Here is a 20037-nt window from a genome sequence, read left to right on the forward strand (position 1 = left end):
TCCGTTAAAGTTAACATTAAAAAAATAAAAACGGTTAAAATCAATAATTTTTATTATCTACAAATTTTTTATATAGAAGAGATGTGATAGTAGATATAGAGACAATATTTTTTCAAATAAAAAATGAAAAATCAGTTATTGTAAAGACCAACAAAAAAAATTCATATTGAATCCAGAGTAGTATTTTTAAAGTATATCTATAAATATATAAAATTTGAATTTTTTAATGCGCCCACATATTATTATGTTATAGTATCTTTTCTATATTTATAAATTGAGAATTGCTAAGAGGTATCATTGGTACCTAACACCGCAATGATGTGACATACTGTTATTGGTGAAATTCAATATCAGGTCCCACTTATTTGAATTTAATAAGTATTACGAGGTATCGTTAACCAATTATAGGGTGTCATTTCATGTGGTCTTAGACACCTTAAAGTGCCAAATAACAACAATCTTATAAATTACTATTCATCATTCAAGTATTTTTTTGGGATATTTGCGGCATAAGTACCCAATAATGGAGTTTTGTACGCGGCATAGACCCAATGTTTATTTTTAGTGGCAATAGTACACAAAGTCAGTAAAAGTGTAATTTCGTCAGCCTCCTCTGTTAGGTCTCCGTTTTGTGATGACTGGACCAACACATGTCACTCCGTGATTAGTCTAGCTCAATAATATTGAAATTCTCTTATTTGGATTAAATTAATTGGTTAATTCAAATAATTAATCCAAGGATGTATGTAAAAACACGTTTTAACAGATTGCGGAAATGCTTAAACAGATGTATGATATGTGTAAACAGAATTACTTAATCAGAAACGTAAAAATAAAGGACATACGAATTTTTACGTGGTATCAACAACCTTTGCAGGTTGTTACTAATCCACGGGGCCACGCCCAGAGAATGAAGTTTATTAGATAAGAATTATTCAAATTACAATCACCAATTGACTTATACAATCTTAAAGACTCCCTCTTTAAATTGTCGCAATCCCAGCAATTTGACACTTCCTAATAACACTTCCAAATGACTCAGAAACTTGAACTCCCTTCAACTTCTGGTCCGTGCACTAATCATCCCGAAGAGTGACTCACACTACAAGCTTCTCCCGAAGCTCTTAAACAAGGTGTCCTTGAGAGTTTTACCTGCAAAACAGTTAACAAAACATATGCAAGAAAAACAGAAAACAAAACACAAAGAGCTCTAGAACAAAAGCTCTTTGCACATGAAAACGGCACTTCAACAAAATATGAAATCAATCTCTGAAGTGATAACCTAATTGTCTAGGTCAGAAGCTTTTATAGAGAAACAAAAGCATAAATAAAGAATATTCACCATTGATTACTTGATGCACAAGATAATTCTAAATAGGGTAAATATCCACCTGTTTAGACAGAACCGGATTCTGCTGGAACCAAAAATACCCAGACTTTCCTAACCGAGACAAAAAGAATAAATGACAAGAATATTTCCAAGATAATTCCAGATTTATTCTATATACGGAAAGAGACATTACAGCAGAGAATATTACACAATAAACAGGATTTAATCAATAAATACAATATTAATTTTGACTAAAACCAAAAATGCCAATAAACTAAAAATAGAAACAAATCCCTCAAAATCGGGATTTTACAATCTCCCCCTTTGGCACTTTGGAAGGCAAAATTAATATAACACTTCTGCAAGAAAAACAAGTTAGTGATTACCAAATAAAACTCCCCCTGCGAAAAAGCACAAGTAATCAAAAACAAGTAATCATAAAAAACTCCCCCTCAAAAAGTAGAGGGTCCAGAGTTTGATTTTCACAAAAACTTCATAAAAAATAAACCAGGAGTGTGCTTCTCCCCCTATTTGTCTGTCAAAGTACCAAAGAAAAATATAAAAGACCCCAAAAGACCAATGTTGTAGGGCAAAATAAACAAACAAAATAAAAACAGTGGTCAGAAATTGGAAGCACGGGTGACAAGCAGCCGTAGGTCATGAATGGACTGCTGGAAGATGGCAAACTTTGTGTGAAGATCAGCCATACTAGAACGAAGGAACGCCAATTCAGTAGCCACAGCAGGTGAATCTGTTGGGACAGAATCAAGGGGCAGGTCCTCTGATGCAAAATTGAGTGACTGAGGCTTCACTTTCTTGGCGCTTGGTGCTTCGCCAGACTCATTTGAAGAACCACCTGATCGGAATGAAACGGCAGTAGAAGCTAGGACCAAGTCTTCGGTCTCCAGTTTGATGTCATCATTCTGCATGCTAAGAATTTTATAAATGAGATGGGGAAATGGCAAATTAAGAGACTTACGATTACCACTGCGGAAACCAACAATTTGATCAAAAATGAGTTTCGCCAGATCAACTTCTATGCCTGTGCCAACTTTATAGAGGAATGCGGCCAGGTCAAAAGAAATTGTGTTAGTGTGAGATGTAGGCTTCCAGTTGGTAGTGGCGAACTTGTGGAGCACAGCATACGTATTTGTCAGGTTGGTGACCAGCAGAACAGTGTTGGGAGACCACTGCATTCTTTGTCCCACGAGCTCGGACAATACTTCATCGCGATCAAGAGTTTCAGCAGCTTGGTCTTCAACAGTTGCAATCGGAATTTGGAGTGCGATTACAATATCTTTAGGAGCGAAGGAGTACCATTGTCCGCGGACATAAACCTTTTCGAAGTGAGGGGACTTTGGATCAAGCACATCATTGGTAAGATTGGCATAAAACTCCTTCACAACACGCTCCACATAGCCAGAAAGCTTCACCAAGGACCCAACCCACTCACGTTTTTGAAGCAAGATGAGAACTCCGAAGGACCTATGGTCACTAAGAACAAAATTCCTCTCGGGAAGGAACTTACGATGGGCATACAACATCATATCTCGTTCATTATCATTATAACAGAAGGAATAAGAGTGAGGTTGAAATTTTACCACTGACTTAGTAAGAGGAGTACCAGACCGAGAGATGGGTTTCTTGCCTTTTCCCTTGGATGAGGGTTTTGTTACCACAGGACTGGGAACAGCGGCGACAGGGCTTGGGATTGTGTCCACATCTGGATCAGACGACGCAACATCTTCCTCTTCCCTTGGCTCAGAGTCGGTGGCTGATTCTTCAGGTTCCTGAGACAGCTCTTTGTCAGAGGCCACTTTCTCTGGGATATCTTCTGTGGATTCTTCAGCCACCGTTTCTTCTTCTTCATCTGCCTCAGAAGTGGACGGTGATGGTGGGTTGTCCTTGAGACGTTTCTTGACCGAGGATAGAGGAGAGACAGTAGAATCGGAGGGCGTTTTCCTCTTCAAAAAAACCTTTGGCATTTGTCTTCGGTGGGAGAGACGACTTCTTTGGTGGAGAGGGTTCGACAGACCCTTTTTCGGATGCCCTAGTCCTTTTGGTTGGAGCGCTCTGAGAAGAAGGAATAACAGAGACCTTTTAGGTCACTACCCCTTTAGGTGGTGGTGACGACACAGGGACAGCAGCATCAACATCGGGGAACACCAGAGGGGTCGCCGTGGGAACCGGAGTTGTCTGCTTATGCGGCTTCATTTTGGGTCTTGTCCCCGCAGATGAACTAGGCGTCGAGACGGACTTGGGAAGAACAGAGGCAGACGGCACGGCTGTGCTGACAGGTGTTTTAGACAGAGGTTTTGAGAGATTGGTTGGAGTTTTCTTTGAGTGTGCTCCTCTGGTCCTCACCATGGTATCTATAACTAAAAAAAAACAAAGACAAGAAATAACAGCCAAGAAGATGAAGAAGAATTAGAGAAATCGTGTGAGAGAGACAAGAGGAAGAAACCTTTATATAAAGGAACAAACCGATCGTGATGTTTCCATTACTCAAAATGGACGGTTAATTGCCCAAAAATCTGTCACATCTCTCTGAAATAACTGCTCAAATCTCACAAGGAAGTGATGTTTCCTTTTTCAAAAAATTTCTCATTAAGACCAAATATCCTCATCATGGCACACGATCTCCTTTCTCCCTTCCTTTACAATTTTCTTTCCCTTTTTATTTCAAAAAAGACAACAATTGAAGAACACAAAAGGAAACCGAATTTAATGGAGAAGATCATGATACAATAAAAGAGATGAAACCCTAGCCATACGATTTCAAAAAAAAAAAGAAACCACATCAAAGACTTTAAGCAACACAATATTCTCAATTAATTCACGTGAGATGCCAAGAATAAAAAAAACTTGAATAACTTGGTATATTGAAAAGAAACTCATCAAAGCAGTATTCACAAAACCAAGATTCGGTCAAGACAATTCCCCCATATTTCCTTTTCCCTTTTTTATTTTTTTATTTTCTTTTTTTTATTTTTTAAATTTAATAGAATAAAACTAAACAACAAATACAACTTGAATTATGGGCACGTGACAAACAATCTGAACAATCAATGAGAGAATCATGTGTGTATGAGAACCTTAAAATAAAAAACCTTGTGAAGATGAAGTCTTGAGCAATACCTGAACACAAATCAAGCACAATCCAGTTACTAAGCATATTTCAAAATGAATCAAACACTATGTGAACATTTATTATAAATTTTTCTTTTTCCTTTTTTTTTTAAAATTCGGTGAATCACAACTTCAAGCATATGTGTGTGAGAGTGTAGCAAGGGAACATTGCCCAATTTGACAGAAAGTCTCTTTCAAAATTTTGTACCCTATGAAGACGCTCTCACACTTACCCTAGTGGTAGCCCTTTTCTATGGTAGAGTATCCTCTTTATAACTCCGAATTACAAAGTTCCAACTTACTCAAAGATGGCTTTCACACACTAGGAAGGTAGCTCTATTCATTCATAGGAGCCTGAAATTGTGAAACACTAAACACCACTGTCACATAAAACGATGCTTGATTCACAGAAATATACTACGAAGGGATTGCTATTTGATTTTACTCTAGGCATGCAATTCAGGAATTCATACAACACAGGATAATTTATTCTAAGTCATACACACAGATTCTCAAAATGTTTGAACAGATTCTAAGCTCGTGCCAACAACCAAGAACCAATACTTTAAACAAGACAAATTCCCAAGGATTTTCTGAGGGAGTCAAACCTAACCGAATCCAAGGCCTTGGTGAAAATATCTGCAAGTTGTTTTTCAGTTTCAATATACTCAAGCACAAGAGTTTTATTCTCAACTAATTCTCTTATGAAATGGTGTCGAATATCAATGTGCTTAGTCCTAGAGTGTTGTACCGGATTTTTTGAAATGTTGATGGCACTTGTGTTATCACAAAAAACAGTTAAGGTGTCAAGATCAAACCCATAGTCTTTCAGCATTTGTTTCATCCATAAGAGTTGAGCACAACAACTTCCAGCAGCAATGTATTCTGCCTCAGCAGTGGAGAGGGAGATCGAGTTTTGTTTTTTGCTGTGCCATGACACCAAATTGTTCCCTAGATAGAAACATCCCCCACTAGTACTCTTTCGATCATCGGTGTTGCCAACCCAATCTGCATCACTAAAACACACAAGAGTGGGATTAGTTTCTTTGGTGTACCAAAGCCCATAATCAGTTGTTCCGTGAACATATCTAATTATTCTTTTCACAGCCTTCACATGAGATTCCATTGGATTCCCTTGGTACCTGGCACACACACCAACACTATAACACAAGTCAGGTCTACTAGCAGTGAGATAAAGCAAACTACCAATCATACTCCTATAGAGTGTAGGATCAACTTTGACACCATTCTCATCTTTTGTGAGTTTAGTTGTGGTGCTCATTGGTGTTTTTGCAAATTTTGAGCTTTCAAGACCAAATTTCTTGACCAAATTCTTTGCATATTTGCTTTGACTCATAAAAGTGCCTTCCTCCATTTGCTTTACCTGCAGACCTAGAAAAAACGTTAGTTCACCCACCATACTCATTTCAAACTCGTCTTTCATTTGTTCCACAAACTTTTTCACTTCTGACTCAGAGGTAGAGCCAAAAACAATGTCATTCACATAGATTTGAGCAATTATGATATGTGAATCAACAGTCTTGATGAACAATGTTTTGTCAACTCCTCCCCTTTTGTACCCATGTGACACCAAGAAATTTGTAAGTTTCTCATACCATGCCCTTGGTGCCTGCTTGAGCCCATAAAGAGCTTTGTCTAGCTTGTAGACATGGTCTGGTGCATGAGGGTCTTCAAACCCTTTAGGTTGTTCAACATAGACCTCCTCATTTAAAACACCATTCAAGAATGCGGATTTCACATCCATTTGAAACAACCTGAAACCAGTCAAACAAGCAATAGAGAGTAACAAACGTATAGATTCCAGTCTTGCAACTGGGGCAAATGTTTCATCAAAATCTATCCCTTCCACTTGTGTGTATCCTTGTGCCACCAATCTTGCCTTATTTCTTATGATAGTACCAAATTCATCAGATTTATTTTTAAAGATCCATTTAGTACCAATAATATTTGTGTTAAGTGGACGGGGCACAAGATTCCACACTTTATTTCTGAAAAATTGCTCCAATTCTTCCTGCATAGCCTCAATCCAATTAGCATTAGTTAATGCCTCTTTCACATTTTTAGGCTCAAAATTGGATAAAAAACAAGCAAAACGAGAAACATTACTAAACCTCTTTCGTGTCACCATGCTGTCTTTAGAATCCCCCAGAATTAAATCTGATGGATGGTTCAGTTTGACTCTGCTAGAAGGTTCTTTTCGAATCTCATCAGATATAATACCTGGAAACCTTTTTTCTGTCTGTTCAGTATCTGTGTCATCAGACTCAGGATCTGTGGATACAGATGTTCCGGAGGTTCCCACAGCATGGTCATGAACAAGTTCACCGTCAACTTGCTCATCGGATTCGTCCACAAACCTGTCAATTTCTTCTTCTGTAGAAAATTAAGAGAAATCTCGAACATCATCAATAACAACATTAATTGACTCCATAACAGTTTGGGTTCTCATGTTATACACACGATAAGCCTTACTATTAGTGGAGTACCCAAGAAATACACCCTCATCACTTTTGTTATCAAATTTTCCCAGATGTTCTCTATCCCTCAAAATGTAACAAGCACATCCAAACACATGAAAATAAGCAACACTTGGTTTTTTACCTTTCCAAAATTCATATGAGGTTTTAGAGGTACCTGGACGAAGAAAGACACGATTTATGATATAGCAAGCAGTACTAATGGCTTCAGCCCATAGCCTCTTAGTTAGTTTCTTGCTATTCAACATTACCCTAGCCATTTCTTGCAGGGTACGATTCTTCCTTTCCACTACGCCATTCTGTTGAGGCGTTTTAGGAGCTGAGAACTCATGAGTAATACCTGCAGTCTTACAAAATTCATCATAGACCGAGTTCTCAAACTCCTTCCCATGATCGCTACATATGCGCAAAATTTTTCCAATTGTGCAATCTTTTTCAACCTGTAACTTAGTACACAAGGTTTTAAACGCATCAAACGTATCTGATTTTTCCCTTAAGAATTCAACCCATGTGTATCTAGAAAAATCATCCACACACACAAATATATACCTCTTACCATTCAAGCTTTCAACTTGAATTGGACCCATTAGATCCATGTGAAGCAACTCTAGCACTTTCGAAGTATTAATGCAGAGACACTTTTATGAGTGCTTTTTAGTTGCTTACCAAGTTGGCATTCTTTGCACTTGTCTTCAGTTTCCTTACCCAAACTAGGTAAGCCACGAACAATCCCTGCATGAGACAACTTTTTCAACAGTTTAAAGTTTATATGCCCAAGTTTGGCATGCCACACATCAGTATTGTTACCTAAGGCAGAATAACACATGAAAGAGGGTAACATGGTATAACAATTGTCTCTAGACCTGTACCCTTCAAGAATTTCCTCACCATCTTGATTTACCACAACACAATTTTCTTTATCAAAGTTGACCATGAAGCCTTGGTCACAAATTTGGCTAATGCTAAGGAGATTAGCCTTAAGTCCTTCAACAAGTAAAATTCCTTTAATTCTAGGTAACCCATCAAAATCAAGAGTACCTATTCCAAGAACATTACCTTCAATACCATTACCAAACGTGACTGATCCACAATGCATAGGTCTTATGTCAGTGAGAATTGTCTTGTTACCTGTCATATGTCTAGAACAACCACTGTCAAAATACCATAAGTAAGACGAAGGAAGTCTATCATCACAAATTCCAGCAAAACATTTTTTCTTTTCAATCCAAACATTTTTTGATTTAGATCTTTTCACTTTCATGTTTTCTTTGAAATAATTCGATTTTTCAAAGTATTTGTTTTTAGCAAAATTCATGAGAGTGAAACATCTTGGTCTAATATGTCCCTTTCTCCCACAGAAGTGACATGTGGGAATAAACACAGTATTCTTACCTTTGTTCTTACGACCAGTGAACCTTTTTTCTGTAACAACAGGTTTGTTTTCTGTTGAGTCAGACACTATACCTGTGGGAGCAGAACTTTCAGGTGCCAATAACCCTGCAGAAACAAACACAGTTTTTTGCACTTTTTGAGAACTTGAGGCTCCAAGTCCTATGTGCCCTTGTTGACCTGCATTCTGAATTTCCTCAAAAACAGTAGATCCAGGGTTAAGCATTCTAACATTCTTATTGAGATTCTCAAGATCTTTTGTCAATTTGCTTATTTCATTAATTTTCGAATTAATATCATTTTCAAGCAATTCATTTTGATCAACAAGTATTTTAATCTCAGCAGAAAGATCTTTGTTCTTACTAACCAATGATCGATTCTCAGAACACAATTTCTCCCATGATTCATACAATTTTTTGTATGCTTCTCCTAGAGACTCATCATTTAGATCGGATTCATCACTATCCGAGATTTCACCTTTGGTACAATTGTTTAGGCACACCATTTTGGCCTCTCTCAATGTTGACTCAGAAACGCTGGTTGTGAACGCAACGTTCTCTTTTTCCTCTTCACTGTTATCCGAGTCTTCGTCACTCCATGTAACGATCATACCTTTCTTGTTCTTTTTGAGAGTGTTTGCACATTCAGCCTGGATGTGCCCAAAACCTTCACATTCCCTGCACTGAATACCCTTTTTGTTAGAGAAAGAGGGTTTAGAGTAAGAGAAATTACCTCTAGGAGCCTTTCCAATGGTTTGCCTATTCCCAATCTTTTTCATGTATTTTTGAAATTTTTTTGAGAGCAAAGCCATTTCACTATCACTGTCTCCCTCATCAGGAGTCTCCATCTCTGTGCTTTTGAAAGCAATCGTTTTTTCTTTTTCTTTTGATGGGTTAGGTTTGTCCTTTTGACGAATCTTTTGGTTAAGCTCAAAAGTTCGTAGTGATCCCATCAACTCTTCCACCTTCATGTTGCTGAAATCTTTTGCCTCTTCCATTGCTGTGAGCTTCACATTAAACCTGTCAGGTAGAACTCTAACAATTTTCCTAACAAGTACAGAATCATCAAGTTTCTCACCCAAGGCAAAATATTCATTAGCAATATCAGAAAGTCTTTCATAGAATTCAGTTAAAGTCTCAGAATCAGACATTCTGAGATCATCAAACCTAGTTTGAAGCATAATGAATCGAGATCTCTTGACATCAGCTGTTCCTTCAAATTGAGTTTGAAGGATTGTCCAGGCTTCTTTAGCAGAGGTGCAAGTGGAAACAAGCTTTATAAAACTTTCTCCAACACCATTGAATATGGCGTGAAGAGCTTTATTATTATAGCTAGATAATTTTTCTTCTTCTGTGTCCCAAACAAGTTCAGATTTTACAATTGTGCTTCCATCTTCACCTTTTTCAGTAGGAGGTGACCACCCAGACAAAATTGCTCTCCATGCTTTCTCATCTTGAGCTTTTATGAAGGCTCTCATCCTAACTTTCCAATATGGATAGTTTGAGTCATTTAGCAATGGAGGTCGAGACACCGAACTACCTTCTGCAAAGAAAGACATTTCACACAAAACAAATCAAACGGAAAATAACCACAAGATCTCACTAAGAGTTTAGTGAACCGCTCTGATACTAATTGAAATTCTCTTATTTGGATTAAATTAATTGGTTAATTCAAATAATTAATCCAAGGATGTATGTAAAAACACGTTTTAACAGATTGCGGAAATGCTTAAACAGATGTATGATATGTGTAAACAGAATTACTTAATCAGAAACGTAAAAATAAAGGACACACGAATTTTTACGTGGTATCAACAACCTTTGCAGGTTGTTACTAATCCACGGGGCCACGCCCAGAGAATGAAGTTTATTAGATAAGAATTATTCAAATTACAATCACCAATTGACTTATACAATCTTAAAGACTCCCTCTTTAAATTGTCGCAATCCCAGCAATTTGACACTTCCTAATAACACTTCCAAATGACTCAGAAACTTGAACTCCCTTCAACTTCTGGTCCGTGCACTAATCATCCCGAAGAGTGACTCACACTACAAGCTTCTCCCGAAGCTCTTAAACAAGGTGCCCTTGAGAGTTTTACCTGCAAAACAGTTAACAAAACATATGCAAGAAAAACAGAAAACAAAACACAAAGAGCTCTAGAACAAAAGCTCTTTGCACATGAAAACGACACTTCAACAAAATATGAAATCAATCTCTGAAGTGATAACCTAATCGTCTAGGTCAGAAGCTTTTATAGAGAAACAAAAGCATAAATAAAGAATATTCACCATTGATTACTTGATGCACAAGATAATTCTAAATAGGGTAAATATCCACCTGTTTAGACAGAACCGGATTCTGCTGGAACCAAAAATACCCAGACTTTCCTAACCGAGACAAAAAGAATAAATGACAAGAATATTTCCAAGATAATTCCAGATTTATTCTATATACGGAAAGAGACATTACAGCAGAGAGTATTACACAATAAACAGGATTTAATCAATAAATACAATATTAATTTTGACTAAAACCAAAAATGTCAATAAACTAAAAATAGAAACAAATCCCTCAAAATAGGGATTTTACAAATATTTTTAAAATAATTATGATTTGGACCAAGAAAAACATGACACGTGTCTGTCTAATCAGCTCATTAACCGACCTAACGGAGGAGACTGACGTAATTACACTTTTACTGACTTTAGCTACTATTGCCACTAAAAATAAATATTAACTCTATACCGCGTACAAAAGCCAAACATTGAGTACTCATGTAGCAATTGTCCCTATTTTTTCTTTAATAGAAAATGCTTCAGGAAATTTAGCCCAAGCCATCTATCATCACACTTTGCTTGTTGTAATTGTTCATTTTATTATAAAAAACAAAAAGTTGTGCAACGCATTTAGTTGTCCAATTAATACAATGACTTTTCAATTCTAGAGTCAAGAAAACAGTTTGTTTATTTATTGCACATACTCATAAAATTGTTGAACAACTTGTTTGCTACGAAGATATTCATCATTTTATTCTGGATATTTAAAATTTTTAAGATATACTGACATTATGTTATCATTAATGAAGTTATCATTGCTTAAAAAAAAAAATCTACTATAAAGAAATCACTCACAATTTTTAGAATACAAAAAGAAGACATTCAAAACGGGTTTACCATGAAAATAGGAGAAGTCTATGGTTATCTATTTTTTAAACCAAGTATGTTATCATTTAATTTATTTCTTAATTTTTTTTTCCTCAGGTTGCAATCTTTATTTATATATTTTTTAATTTTTTACTATCCTAAATCTTCAAAATTCCATAATTGTGTTTACCTTTGTTTATTTTTCTGTATATTTCATACACGATTAATGAGTGTTGCTAAAGAGACATTAGTAGAGAAATGTCCATTTTGCAAAGAAAATGAGCACAGACTCAAAGAATTCATTCCAATCATAACACTAAATTTCACACAAAATAATATTTAAAATATAATTATATTATTTTATTAAATCATAGCTATTATTATATTCATTTAAAATTATTAATATTTAAAGTTAAAAAGTCAACAAAAAAAAAATAATAATAATAACTTTTATTCTTGCTACATTGTCGCACCAAAAATGAGGGGAGATATGATGTTTGAATGGAATGGTATTTGGTATAAAATTGACTGTATTGGATTTGCCCCTAAAGCTCTTTAAGTTAAAATGATATATTTAATGGAAATTTGCGGCAAAAATCAGTAAATAATATAAAAAATTGTACGTAAATCACTAAGTAATTTTTTGTGTGACAAAAATTAGTAAGTAGTATAAAATGTTATACTTAAGTTATTAAGTAGGTTTTTTTTTTGCGACAAAAATTAAAAAATAGTTTGAAATATTGCACTTGAGTCACTAAGTAATTTTTTTGTTGCAAAAGTTATATTTTAAAATTATTATTTTTTAATCTTTTAAAATAATTTTAATTTAAAAAAAAAATTTAATTATACACATGGGTCACCTCAATTCCAAATATGTCAAATCATCATTTAGTTAGGTATGTAGGATAAAATCTAACAAAATTGGCACAATAATATAACGGTAATAATTTGGGAAATTTTAAAATAACGTAAAATATTTAGGAGGTACAATAAAATAGTGATAATAGTTCAGGAAGTAAAAATTCTATTTATTCTAAAATCAATGAAGAGTCAAATAATGTTAAAGAAATCCTTTTCAAGTGCCATACTTAAAAGTCTCCATCCACCTAGTGCAAAATTTTCAAGCAAAATAATTGGGATATTTCAAAATTCCACACAAAAGTTTCACACTATAATTTATAATTTATAGTTAAGTTACCATGCAATTAATAATGATGTGGACCCTACTTCGAAAGACGTAGAGTTAAGTAGTTACACATCATAACATGTAATTTTTGTTTCCAGTTACAATATGGGAGTGTGTCTAGCATTATTTTTTTTTTGTTTATATATTTTTGGACCATGTGTTTTGTCTCATTACTTGTTTGGACCTTGTGTTTTGACAAATTATTTTTTGAACCCAATGTTTTGTAAAATTGTTAAAATAGAACCCTAAACACAATTTTGATGAAAAAAAATTGAATTTAACAACACAGTTTTTAAGCAGAATGATTTTATTTTATTATGAATTGTTAGTTTGGTAAATTATTTGTGATTTTAGTTGAAAAAACATTGACCAAAATCGAGTTTAGGGTTCTATTTTAACTATTTTACAAAACATAGGGTCCAAAAAGTAATTTTTCAAAATACAGAGTCTAAACAAATAATAGGAAAAATTCAGAGTCCAAAAATGTATAAACTTTTTTTTTTATGATATCTCTCGATTCCTATTTTCTCATTATTTAATATTTCAAATAAATGAAAAAAGAATTAAAAAATTAAATATTTAAATAGAGATTTTTGGGCAGAGACTTCTATAATTGTGGTATTTTTGTAGGATGTTGGAGGCCCATCTTAACTTTATTACGAGGCCCATAAATGAATGAAGTGATTTTGGGCCATGAGGTGGAAAATAATGGGCCAGGAAATCGTACGACGTTGATCCCAAGAAAGAAAGAAAGAAAGAAAGAAAAGTAGTAGTAGTAATAGGGGTATAAAAGTCAAATATGTAGCGTCACAGCACAGAAGAGAACAGCAGAGAGAGAAGTGAAAAGGGCGTGTTTGTAAATTGAAATTGTAGTTTTGTTTTGGGTTTCTTTTTCAACTGCTACACGTAGATGCCGTAAGCAGCAATAATATTTCAAGCCAAATCACACGCAATCTCTCTCTCTCTCTCTCATCACCTTCTTCTTCCTCCTCCGACACATACAGACACACTTTTCTCTCTCTCTCTCTTCAACCTTTCCAATCAGACGCGTTTTCTTCTCCGTAAGTTTTTTTCCCCTTTGTTCTCTCTCTCTGTCCTAATATTTTGATCTTAATCTTCTTTGTTTTCTGATCCTCAATGTTTTTAGGGTTCAATTCTATGATTTTTTTTCTTTCTTTCTTTAAAATCGAGAATTTGGGTTCGATATGGATTGTGTAATTCACTCTTTGCATTGTTTTGAATCTTCTTTTTGTTTGTACTATTTCTTACCTGTTTGGCTGTTGAGAAAATGGAAGACCTGATTCGATTGGGGTTTAAGTTTTGTTTTTCAAGGTTCGAACTGCAAATTATTCTAATTTAAGACTTTTTTTTTTTTTTTTCCTGTTAGCCAATCAGAAAACCCGTGTTGATTATTATCTCGTACTAGCTAGTTATGCTTTATACTGTTTGAATTTGCTATTCCTAAACTGAATGTTTTGCTTTTTTATTTGTTTACTTGTGCACAAGTACTTAGAGATGATTCTCACTCACTTTGTTTTTATATTTCTCTATACATGATTTTGCTCCAGTGAATAAAAGGTTTTTCCTCTTTGCGCGTGACCCGTTCTCTTCTCCAATTCTCTTCACACATTTGCTATCCCCAAACGGCTGAAAATCCCATTTTTCATTGAACCTCCAAAGTATATAGATATACATATATACACACACCCTTTTAATCTATTAAACATATATGAATACCCAAATGGAGGTCAAGCTCTGGAACGACAAGCGCGAGAGAGAAATGTATGAGAACTTCGCCGAGTTATATGCCATAATAAAAGCAACTGAGAAGCTTGAGAAGGCCTATGTTCGAGACATCATCTCCTCGACAGAGTACGAGGCCGAATGCCTTAAACTCATTGCCCATTTCAAAACCTTAAGTTCCTCACTCAAAGACACCATCCCGAGCATAGAGCGCTTTGCTGACACATACAAAATGGATTGCTCAGCTGCGTTAAATCGCCTGGTGACTTCTGGGGTGCCTGCCACTGTGGAGCACCGGACCGCCTCTTCTTCGTCGGGAAACACGTCAGCTGCCGCCGTGGCAGAGTGTACGCAGAATTTCATCACGGCCATGGATTCATTGAAGCTCAATATGTTTGCAGTTGATCAGGTGCACCCTTTGCTCTCTGACCTTGCGACATCGCTTAATAAGTTGAGCTTTTTGCCTCCAGATTTTGTGGGCAGGGTGAAGTTGAAGGAGTGGATTGCAAGGCTATCAAAGATGGGTGCGGCAGATGAGTTGACGGAGCAGCAGGCTCGTCAGCTTCACTTCGATCTTGAGTCATCTTATAACTCATTTATGGCAGCTTTGCCGAACGCTGGCACTTGATTGTTTTCTGTAAGTATGTAAATAAGAGGATATGATCTCGGATTGACTCTTCATATTGTGTTATGGTGTTAGTTATAGGATATGCTTGGTTGAACCTCAGTGATTCCTTGGGATGAATTACTATTTTTTTGGATATCTGATCTTGGATGAAAGATCTGATTTTGGTGCAATCACATGTTAGTAGTACTTAATTCGTAATGACCTTTTATTAGTACTATCGTGTTACTTTTCAGTACACTTTGCTTTAATTTCGTACTCCTTATCTTTCAAATGGTAGTACTACTTGAACTTGTTAGTGAATATCGTCTGCAGCATTTATTATTGCATACTATTCTGGATTCAATTGAACTCCAAAGTTTAGGTGAAACACATTTTAAAAGTCAAGAGAACGATTTTATGATTATATGACTACTTTGGCTTGAGAAAGCAGATGTTTGTGTTCTTAACACTTTGTGCTCAGTTGATTGATAAGAAAGCTAGTAATATTTGCAGATTATACATGCTCTCCTTTTGATACATACTCTTTATTCGAACAGACTTTGCGAGTCTTACTAGTAAATATATATTTATATAAACTCATACCTAAATTTTAGGAATAAACCATTAGGGTTCTACAAAGTGGGTGAATTTTTATTCTTTGGCTTGAGAAAACAAATTGTTGTATTCTTATTACTTATCGCATCATTGATTGTTTGCCTGGGTGAAAGTTGGACAAATTGATGAGAAAGCTAGTAATCTTTGCAGTTGATACATGTTCTGTTTTTGCATATTTTTACTCTTTTTTTTAATAAAAACAGACTTGCATCTATTCAGCACTCATTTTATTCTAACAGACTTCATCAAATTTTGTAAGCTTTACTAGTAATTTTAGAAATTAATCATTGGGGGGTTCTAAGCAAAATGGCTGAATATTGATTTTTTTAAATTATTATTTTTAAATTCAAACTGAAATTTGATGTTTTGGTTGTCATATAAAAAGTATAATTTTGATCTCTAATTTCAATATTTATCTCGTTTGCACAACAGTATTCCAGACAAATTTTGATTAAATGTTCATTTTGATTACTTGTTAGGAGTGTTCAAATATTTTTATGTAGATTAATAAAATTCATGGGGTAAAATAACAGAATAATAGTACGAGAGAGTGCAAGACTAAGATGGAAAGTGAGTTTCCCTTGTAATAAATAAATTGATGTGTATGGATCAATGAAAAGACTTGACAGTCATATATTATTGACTTGGCTTTCTCCATAAATGAAAACTTTGTCTATTTTCTTCCCTCTTAAAAGTATCCCTAGAAAAACAACACATCACAAAATCCCTTCAAAAGTCGGATATGGAGAGGAAGAAGTACATTTCTTTCTTTGACAAGAGATGTTCTTGGAGAGAGCAAAATTTGCCCTATATAGCAATTGCGGTCCTTATTCTATACCAATGGTATTATTTAGGACTCCATATTAAATTTTTGAGCACATAGGTCCCCATATTCTATTAAATGATACAATTTAGACCCTATATATTTTTTTTGTTTAAATGAAAAACTATAATTATAGAGAATATATAGAATTATAATGATACAACTTTTATAATATTTTTTCTATAAAAATGGTAAGAGAAAAAATAGAGAATATATTGGTACATATTTTATATTCTAATTAACTATTGTCTCTATCTTACATTCCCATCCTTTTTTGCCAACAAGTATAAGATATGGTTGCAACATTTATTCGTTGAAAATTGGCTCAAGCTCAAGGCTCAAGACACCTAACTAACTTGTAACTTAGTCAAAAGTTGGATGGTTGGTTGGACTTTTGTGTCTTTCATTATTGCATCTTGGGGAAAGAGAGATCATTTTTCCCTTCTATAAATAAGAAAGAGCTCTTTGAAGAAAGGCATCGGTTGAGAAGGAAAAATCAGAGTGAGAAATTCTTAGTTGAGAGTGTAAGCATCTCTTGAGAGAAATACTCTGTGAGTGAGAGTTTCTGTGAGTATTTGGAAAACTCCTATATTTCCTATTCAATTCAATAGTATCTCCTGATTCCTTTGAACGTAACAAGTAAAAAAATTTAAATAATATAATTAGCAAAATATTATCACTCAGAATTAAGATCGACTTAATTTATGGTCAACGTTGTGATGTTAATTAAATTCGATAAAAACGATACTTATTTATCAATCAATAATCAATATCGGTCTTAGTCCAATGTAACCAAATAAGCAAGCAACACGGTTGTTAAACTAAATGATTTATACTAAATGATTTATACTACTTTTATTGACAATATGAAATCGGGTTATATGTTCGACATGATTTTATAAGGGCATAAAACCTAACAATGCTTACATAAGCTAAAATAATTTTGTTATAGAACCTCCTATTATGCATCAATAATCAAATTTCTTAATAAAAAAGATATGTCTAAGAAGGGCATAGGTCGAGACGGAAAAATGATTTATAAGCATTTATACTACTTATACACGGTTGTCCAAACTAAATGATTTATATTACTTTTATTGATTATATGAAATCGGGTTACATGTTCGACATGATTTTATAAGGGCATAAAACCCAACAATACTTACATAAGCTAAAATAATTTTGTTACATGAACTACTATTATGCATCAATAATCAAATTTCTCAATAAAAAAGAGCTCTCGAAGAAGGGCATAGGTCGAGACAGAAAAATTAAAGTGAAAAAGTCTTAGTTGAAAGTGTAAGCATTTCCTGAGAGAAATACTCTTGTATAATTCCTACTTGTTCAAAAATATTTGGTGACTCTCGTAGACGTAGGCAAATAATTGTCATTTTTAGCGAATTGATATATTCCTATGTATATATACATATTGATAATTTTGCAAGCAACAAACTAACCATTCATATTTAACAAGGGGGTCCATTAATTCATGAACATTCAAGCGCAAGGCTTAATGTTTCGACTAGAAAAATAGAAAGCAATAGTCAAATGGTAATTTCATTAGAGAATTCAAATATATAATTGATAATACAAATATTATCACCCGTTTCCCTGTTCTTATAACAACACCACAGAGCAGCAAATTCATGTACACCTATTTTCCTACATTTACAAAAGAGAAATTTTTTAATTACATTGGCTATATATGCAACTATTTTGGGTATCATAATTTTGAATTGCACCCTATACAGAGAGACCAAATAAGTCAACATTTTCTTTTTAGATCAAATGAGGAAAGATTGATGTGAAAAGTGGGAACAAGAGAAGAAAGACGAGAACCGCACCAAGGCCAACGGCCATGCACGTCCACTTTCTGGAGCTCTTCTGGTACTCCCTCGCCTCTTGGAGGTTACCAGTCCCACGCCTCACAAACGAGCTAGCGTGCGCCACGTGGCTCTCGATGTCATTCAGCTGGTGACCCTGCGACTCCACCAGAGCCGCCATGTCCAAGAAAATCTGATGAAGCTCAATCAGGTTCTTCTCAATCTCCTTAACCGCGTCGTGTCGTTCTTGAATCTCTGAAATGGTGTCCAAAATCTGACCCCTACCCTGTTCCTGAATCGCCTTCTGCAAAAAACTCTCGCTCTCTCCACTCGATATCAGATTCTCTATCGTCTCCTCACTCGCTCTCTCCCCTGTTATGGTGAAGTACCTTCGCTCCACTGTCTCCTTATACTCCGACTGCATTCGGTTCCTCAACCCCTGAAAATGGTCCATCATGGTCTTGAGCTTCTTCCCCAGCCCGCTCACCACCGAGGTCCGAGTCCGGTCAGCCGAAGACCCGGGTCCGGACCCGGGCAGATTTCGGTTGGCTGCGTTGGAACGTTCCAAAGCTTCGAGCTTTCCCTTTATGAGTTTGACTCGTCGTAGCACCTGCTCCACGTCTGTGTCCATCCTCGACCGAAGCTCCTTCATGGTTTTGGCGTTGTGGACTATCTTACCTTCCTCGTTAGCGTCCTGTAGTTTTCTGTAAAGCTTCTCGACCGATTTCATGTCTTCCTTGACATTCTCCACGTCTTCGAAGAATTTGTCGAGATTCGCGCTCTCTTTCCCGGCTTCCATGTCGTCAAGGTACGACTGCTGTTTCAGGTCCGTATATCTTTTGAATGAGCTCGAGAATAAATCGTTCATTTTGATTATCTTCTTCTTCTTCTTCTTCTTCTTCTTCTTCTTCTTCTGTGAATTGGGTTTCTCTTCTCACGTGAAATCAATCACGGCAGTGGACAAAGAAACTATTAAAAAAAAAAAGAAGAAGAAGATTTTTGTCTCAGTAAAAAAGTTATTTGTGTTTGGTTATTAGAACTAGTGTACGTAAAAGTTTCTTGTAAGAGTTAGGACTATTGCATAATGAAGAGGAAGAGAAAGATGGTGACAAAGGCAGAAAATAGTGATCCAGAAATGGAGATGGGACGAAGTTTCCTTATTTTTGGTTGGGATGGGATTAAGAGGTATTATTAGAGGCTTGGTGTTAACTCAGGATTAGGACCAGCCAAATTATCCTACAAGGCCGTTGTTAAGGGGGCAAGGGTACGAATATGGCTTTGCTTTTTTTTTAATCCTCAATTAACATAGAAAGCTTTCTAATTTTTTTTCCTAGTCAAGAACTGTCTCGTTGACTTGGTCATTTTCTTTTCTTTTCACCAAGTCTCAGCCACAAAGATATGATATAATATAAGTTCGGTTGGGATCATTTAGTGGTGAGTATCCTCAACATTACCGATAAGATTAACAGTTTAGTTAATAAACTTAAAAAATATTTCATAATTATTATAGGGTCATGCATGATACATAGATTTTGATTGGAATTCTCTTGTAGAATTAACTTTTGACAGATTCTAAGTAATACTTATTATTATCATGTAGTTTTATTCATAATTCTTTTTATATTATTATACAATAAAATCGATTGCTGGAAGAGATTACATTTATATGTGCTTGCTTTTTATTGATAGGATAATTATATTTTTAATATAAAAAAAAAGCCATGATTATCAAATCATATCAATTTGAC

The 20037-nt window shown here is 35.2% G+C and overlaps 4 protein-coding genes across 4 annotated transcripts; 1 reads left to right on the forward strand and 3 right to left on the reverse strand.

Moving 5' to 3' along the window:
• Positions 1-1950: 1950 nt before the first annotated feature.
• LOC133793631 (uncharacterized) lies at positions 1951-3315 on the reverse strand. Its single transcript, XM_062230939.1, has one exon. The coding sequence runs from the start codon at positions 3313-3315 to the stop codon at positions 1951-1953; it is 1365 nt and encodes a 454-aa protein (XP_062086923.1).
• Positions 3316-7564: 4249 nt separating this feature from the next.
• On the reverse strand, positions 7565-9343 carry LOC133793633 (uncharacterized). Its single transcript, XM_062230941.1, has one exon. It carries the CDS (start codon positions 9341-9343, stop codon positions 7565-7567), a length of 1779 nt encoding a protein of 592 aa, XP_062086925.1.
• A 4246-nt stretch (positions 9344-13589) lies between these two features.
• LOC133794153 (vacuolar protein sorting-associated protein 28 homolog 1) lies at positions 13590-15297 on the forward strand. The gene is made up of 2 exons (XM_062231349.1): positions 13590-13739; positions 14247-15297. The coding sequence occupies exon 2, from the start codon at positions 14408-14410 to the stop codon at positions 15047-15049; it is 642 nt and encodes a 213-aa protein (XP_062087333.1). The 5' UTR covers positions 13590-13739; positions 14247-14407; the 3' UTR covers positions 15050-15297.
• Positions 15298-18237: 2940 nt separating this feature from the next.
• Positions 18238-19751, reverse strand: LOC133793436 (syntaxin-124-like). The gene has a single exon (XM_062230796.1). It carries the CDS (start codon positions 19155-19157, stop codon positions 18246-18248), a length of 912 nt encoding a protein of 303 aa, XP_062086780.1. The 5' UTR covers positions 19158-19751; the 3' UTR covers positions 18238-18245.
• Between the last annotated feature and the right edge of the window lie 286 nt (positions 19752-20037).

Source organism: Humulus lupulus, chromosome 8, assembly GCF_963169125.1.
Source record: "Humulus lupulus chromosome 8, drHumLupu1.1, whole genome shotgun sequence".
Taxonomy (NCBI): domain Eukaryota; kingdom Viridiplantae; phylum Streptophyta; class Magnoliopsida; order Rosales; family Cannabaceae; genus Humulus; species Humulus lupulus.

Coding starts and splice junctions, on each gene's coding strand:
- LOC133793631 (XM_062230939.1), bottom strand. CDS start 3,315: ATGCCAAAGGTTTTTTTGAAGAGGAAAACGCCCTCCGATTCTACTGTC.
- LOC133793633 (XM_062230941.1), bottom strand. CDS start 9,343: ATGGAAGAGGCAAAAGATTTCAGCAACATGAAGGTGGAAGAGTTGATG.
- LOC133794153 (XM_062231349.1), top strand. CDS start 14,408: ATGAATACCCAAATGGAGGTCAAGCTCTGGAACGACAAGCGCGAGAGA.
- LOC133793436 (XM_062230796.1), bottom strand. CDS start 19,157: ATGAACGATTTATTCTCGAGCTCATTCAAAAGATATACGGACCTGAAA.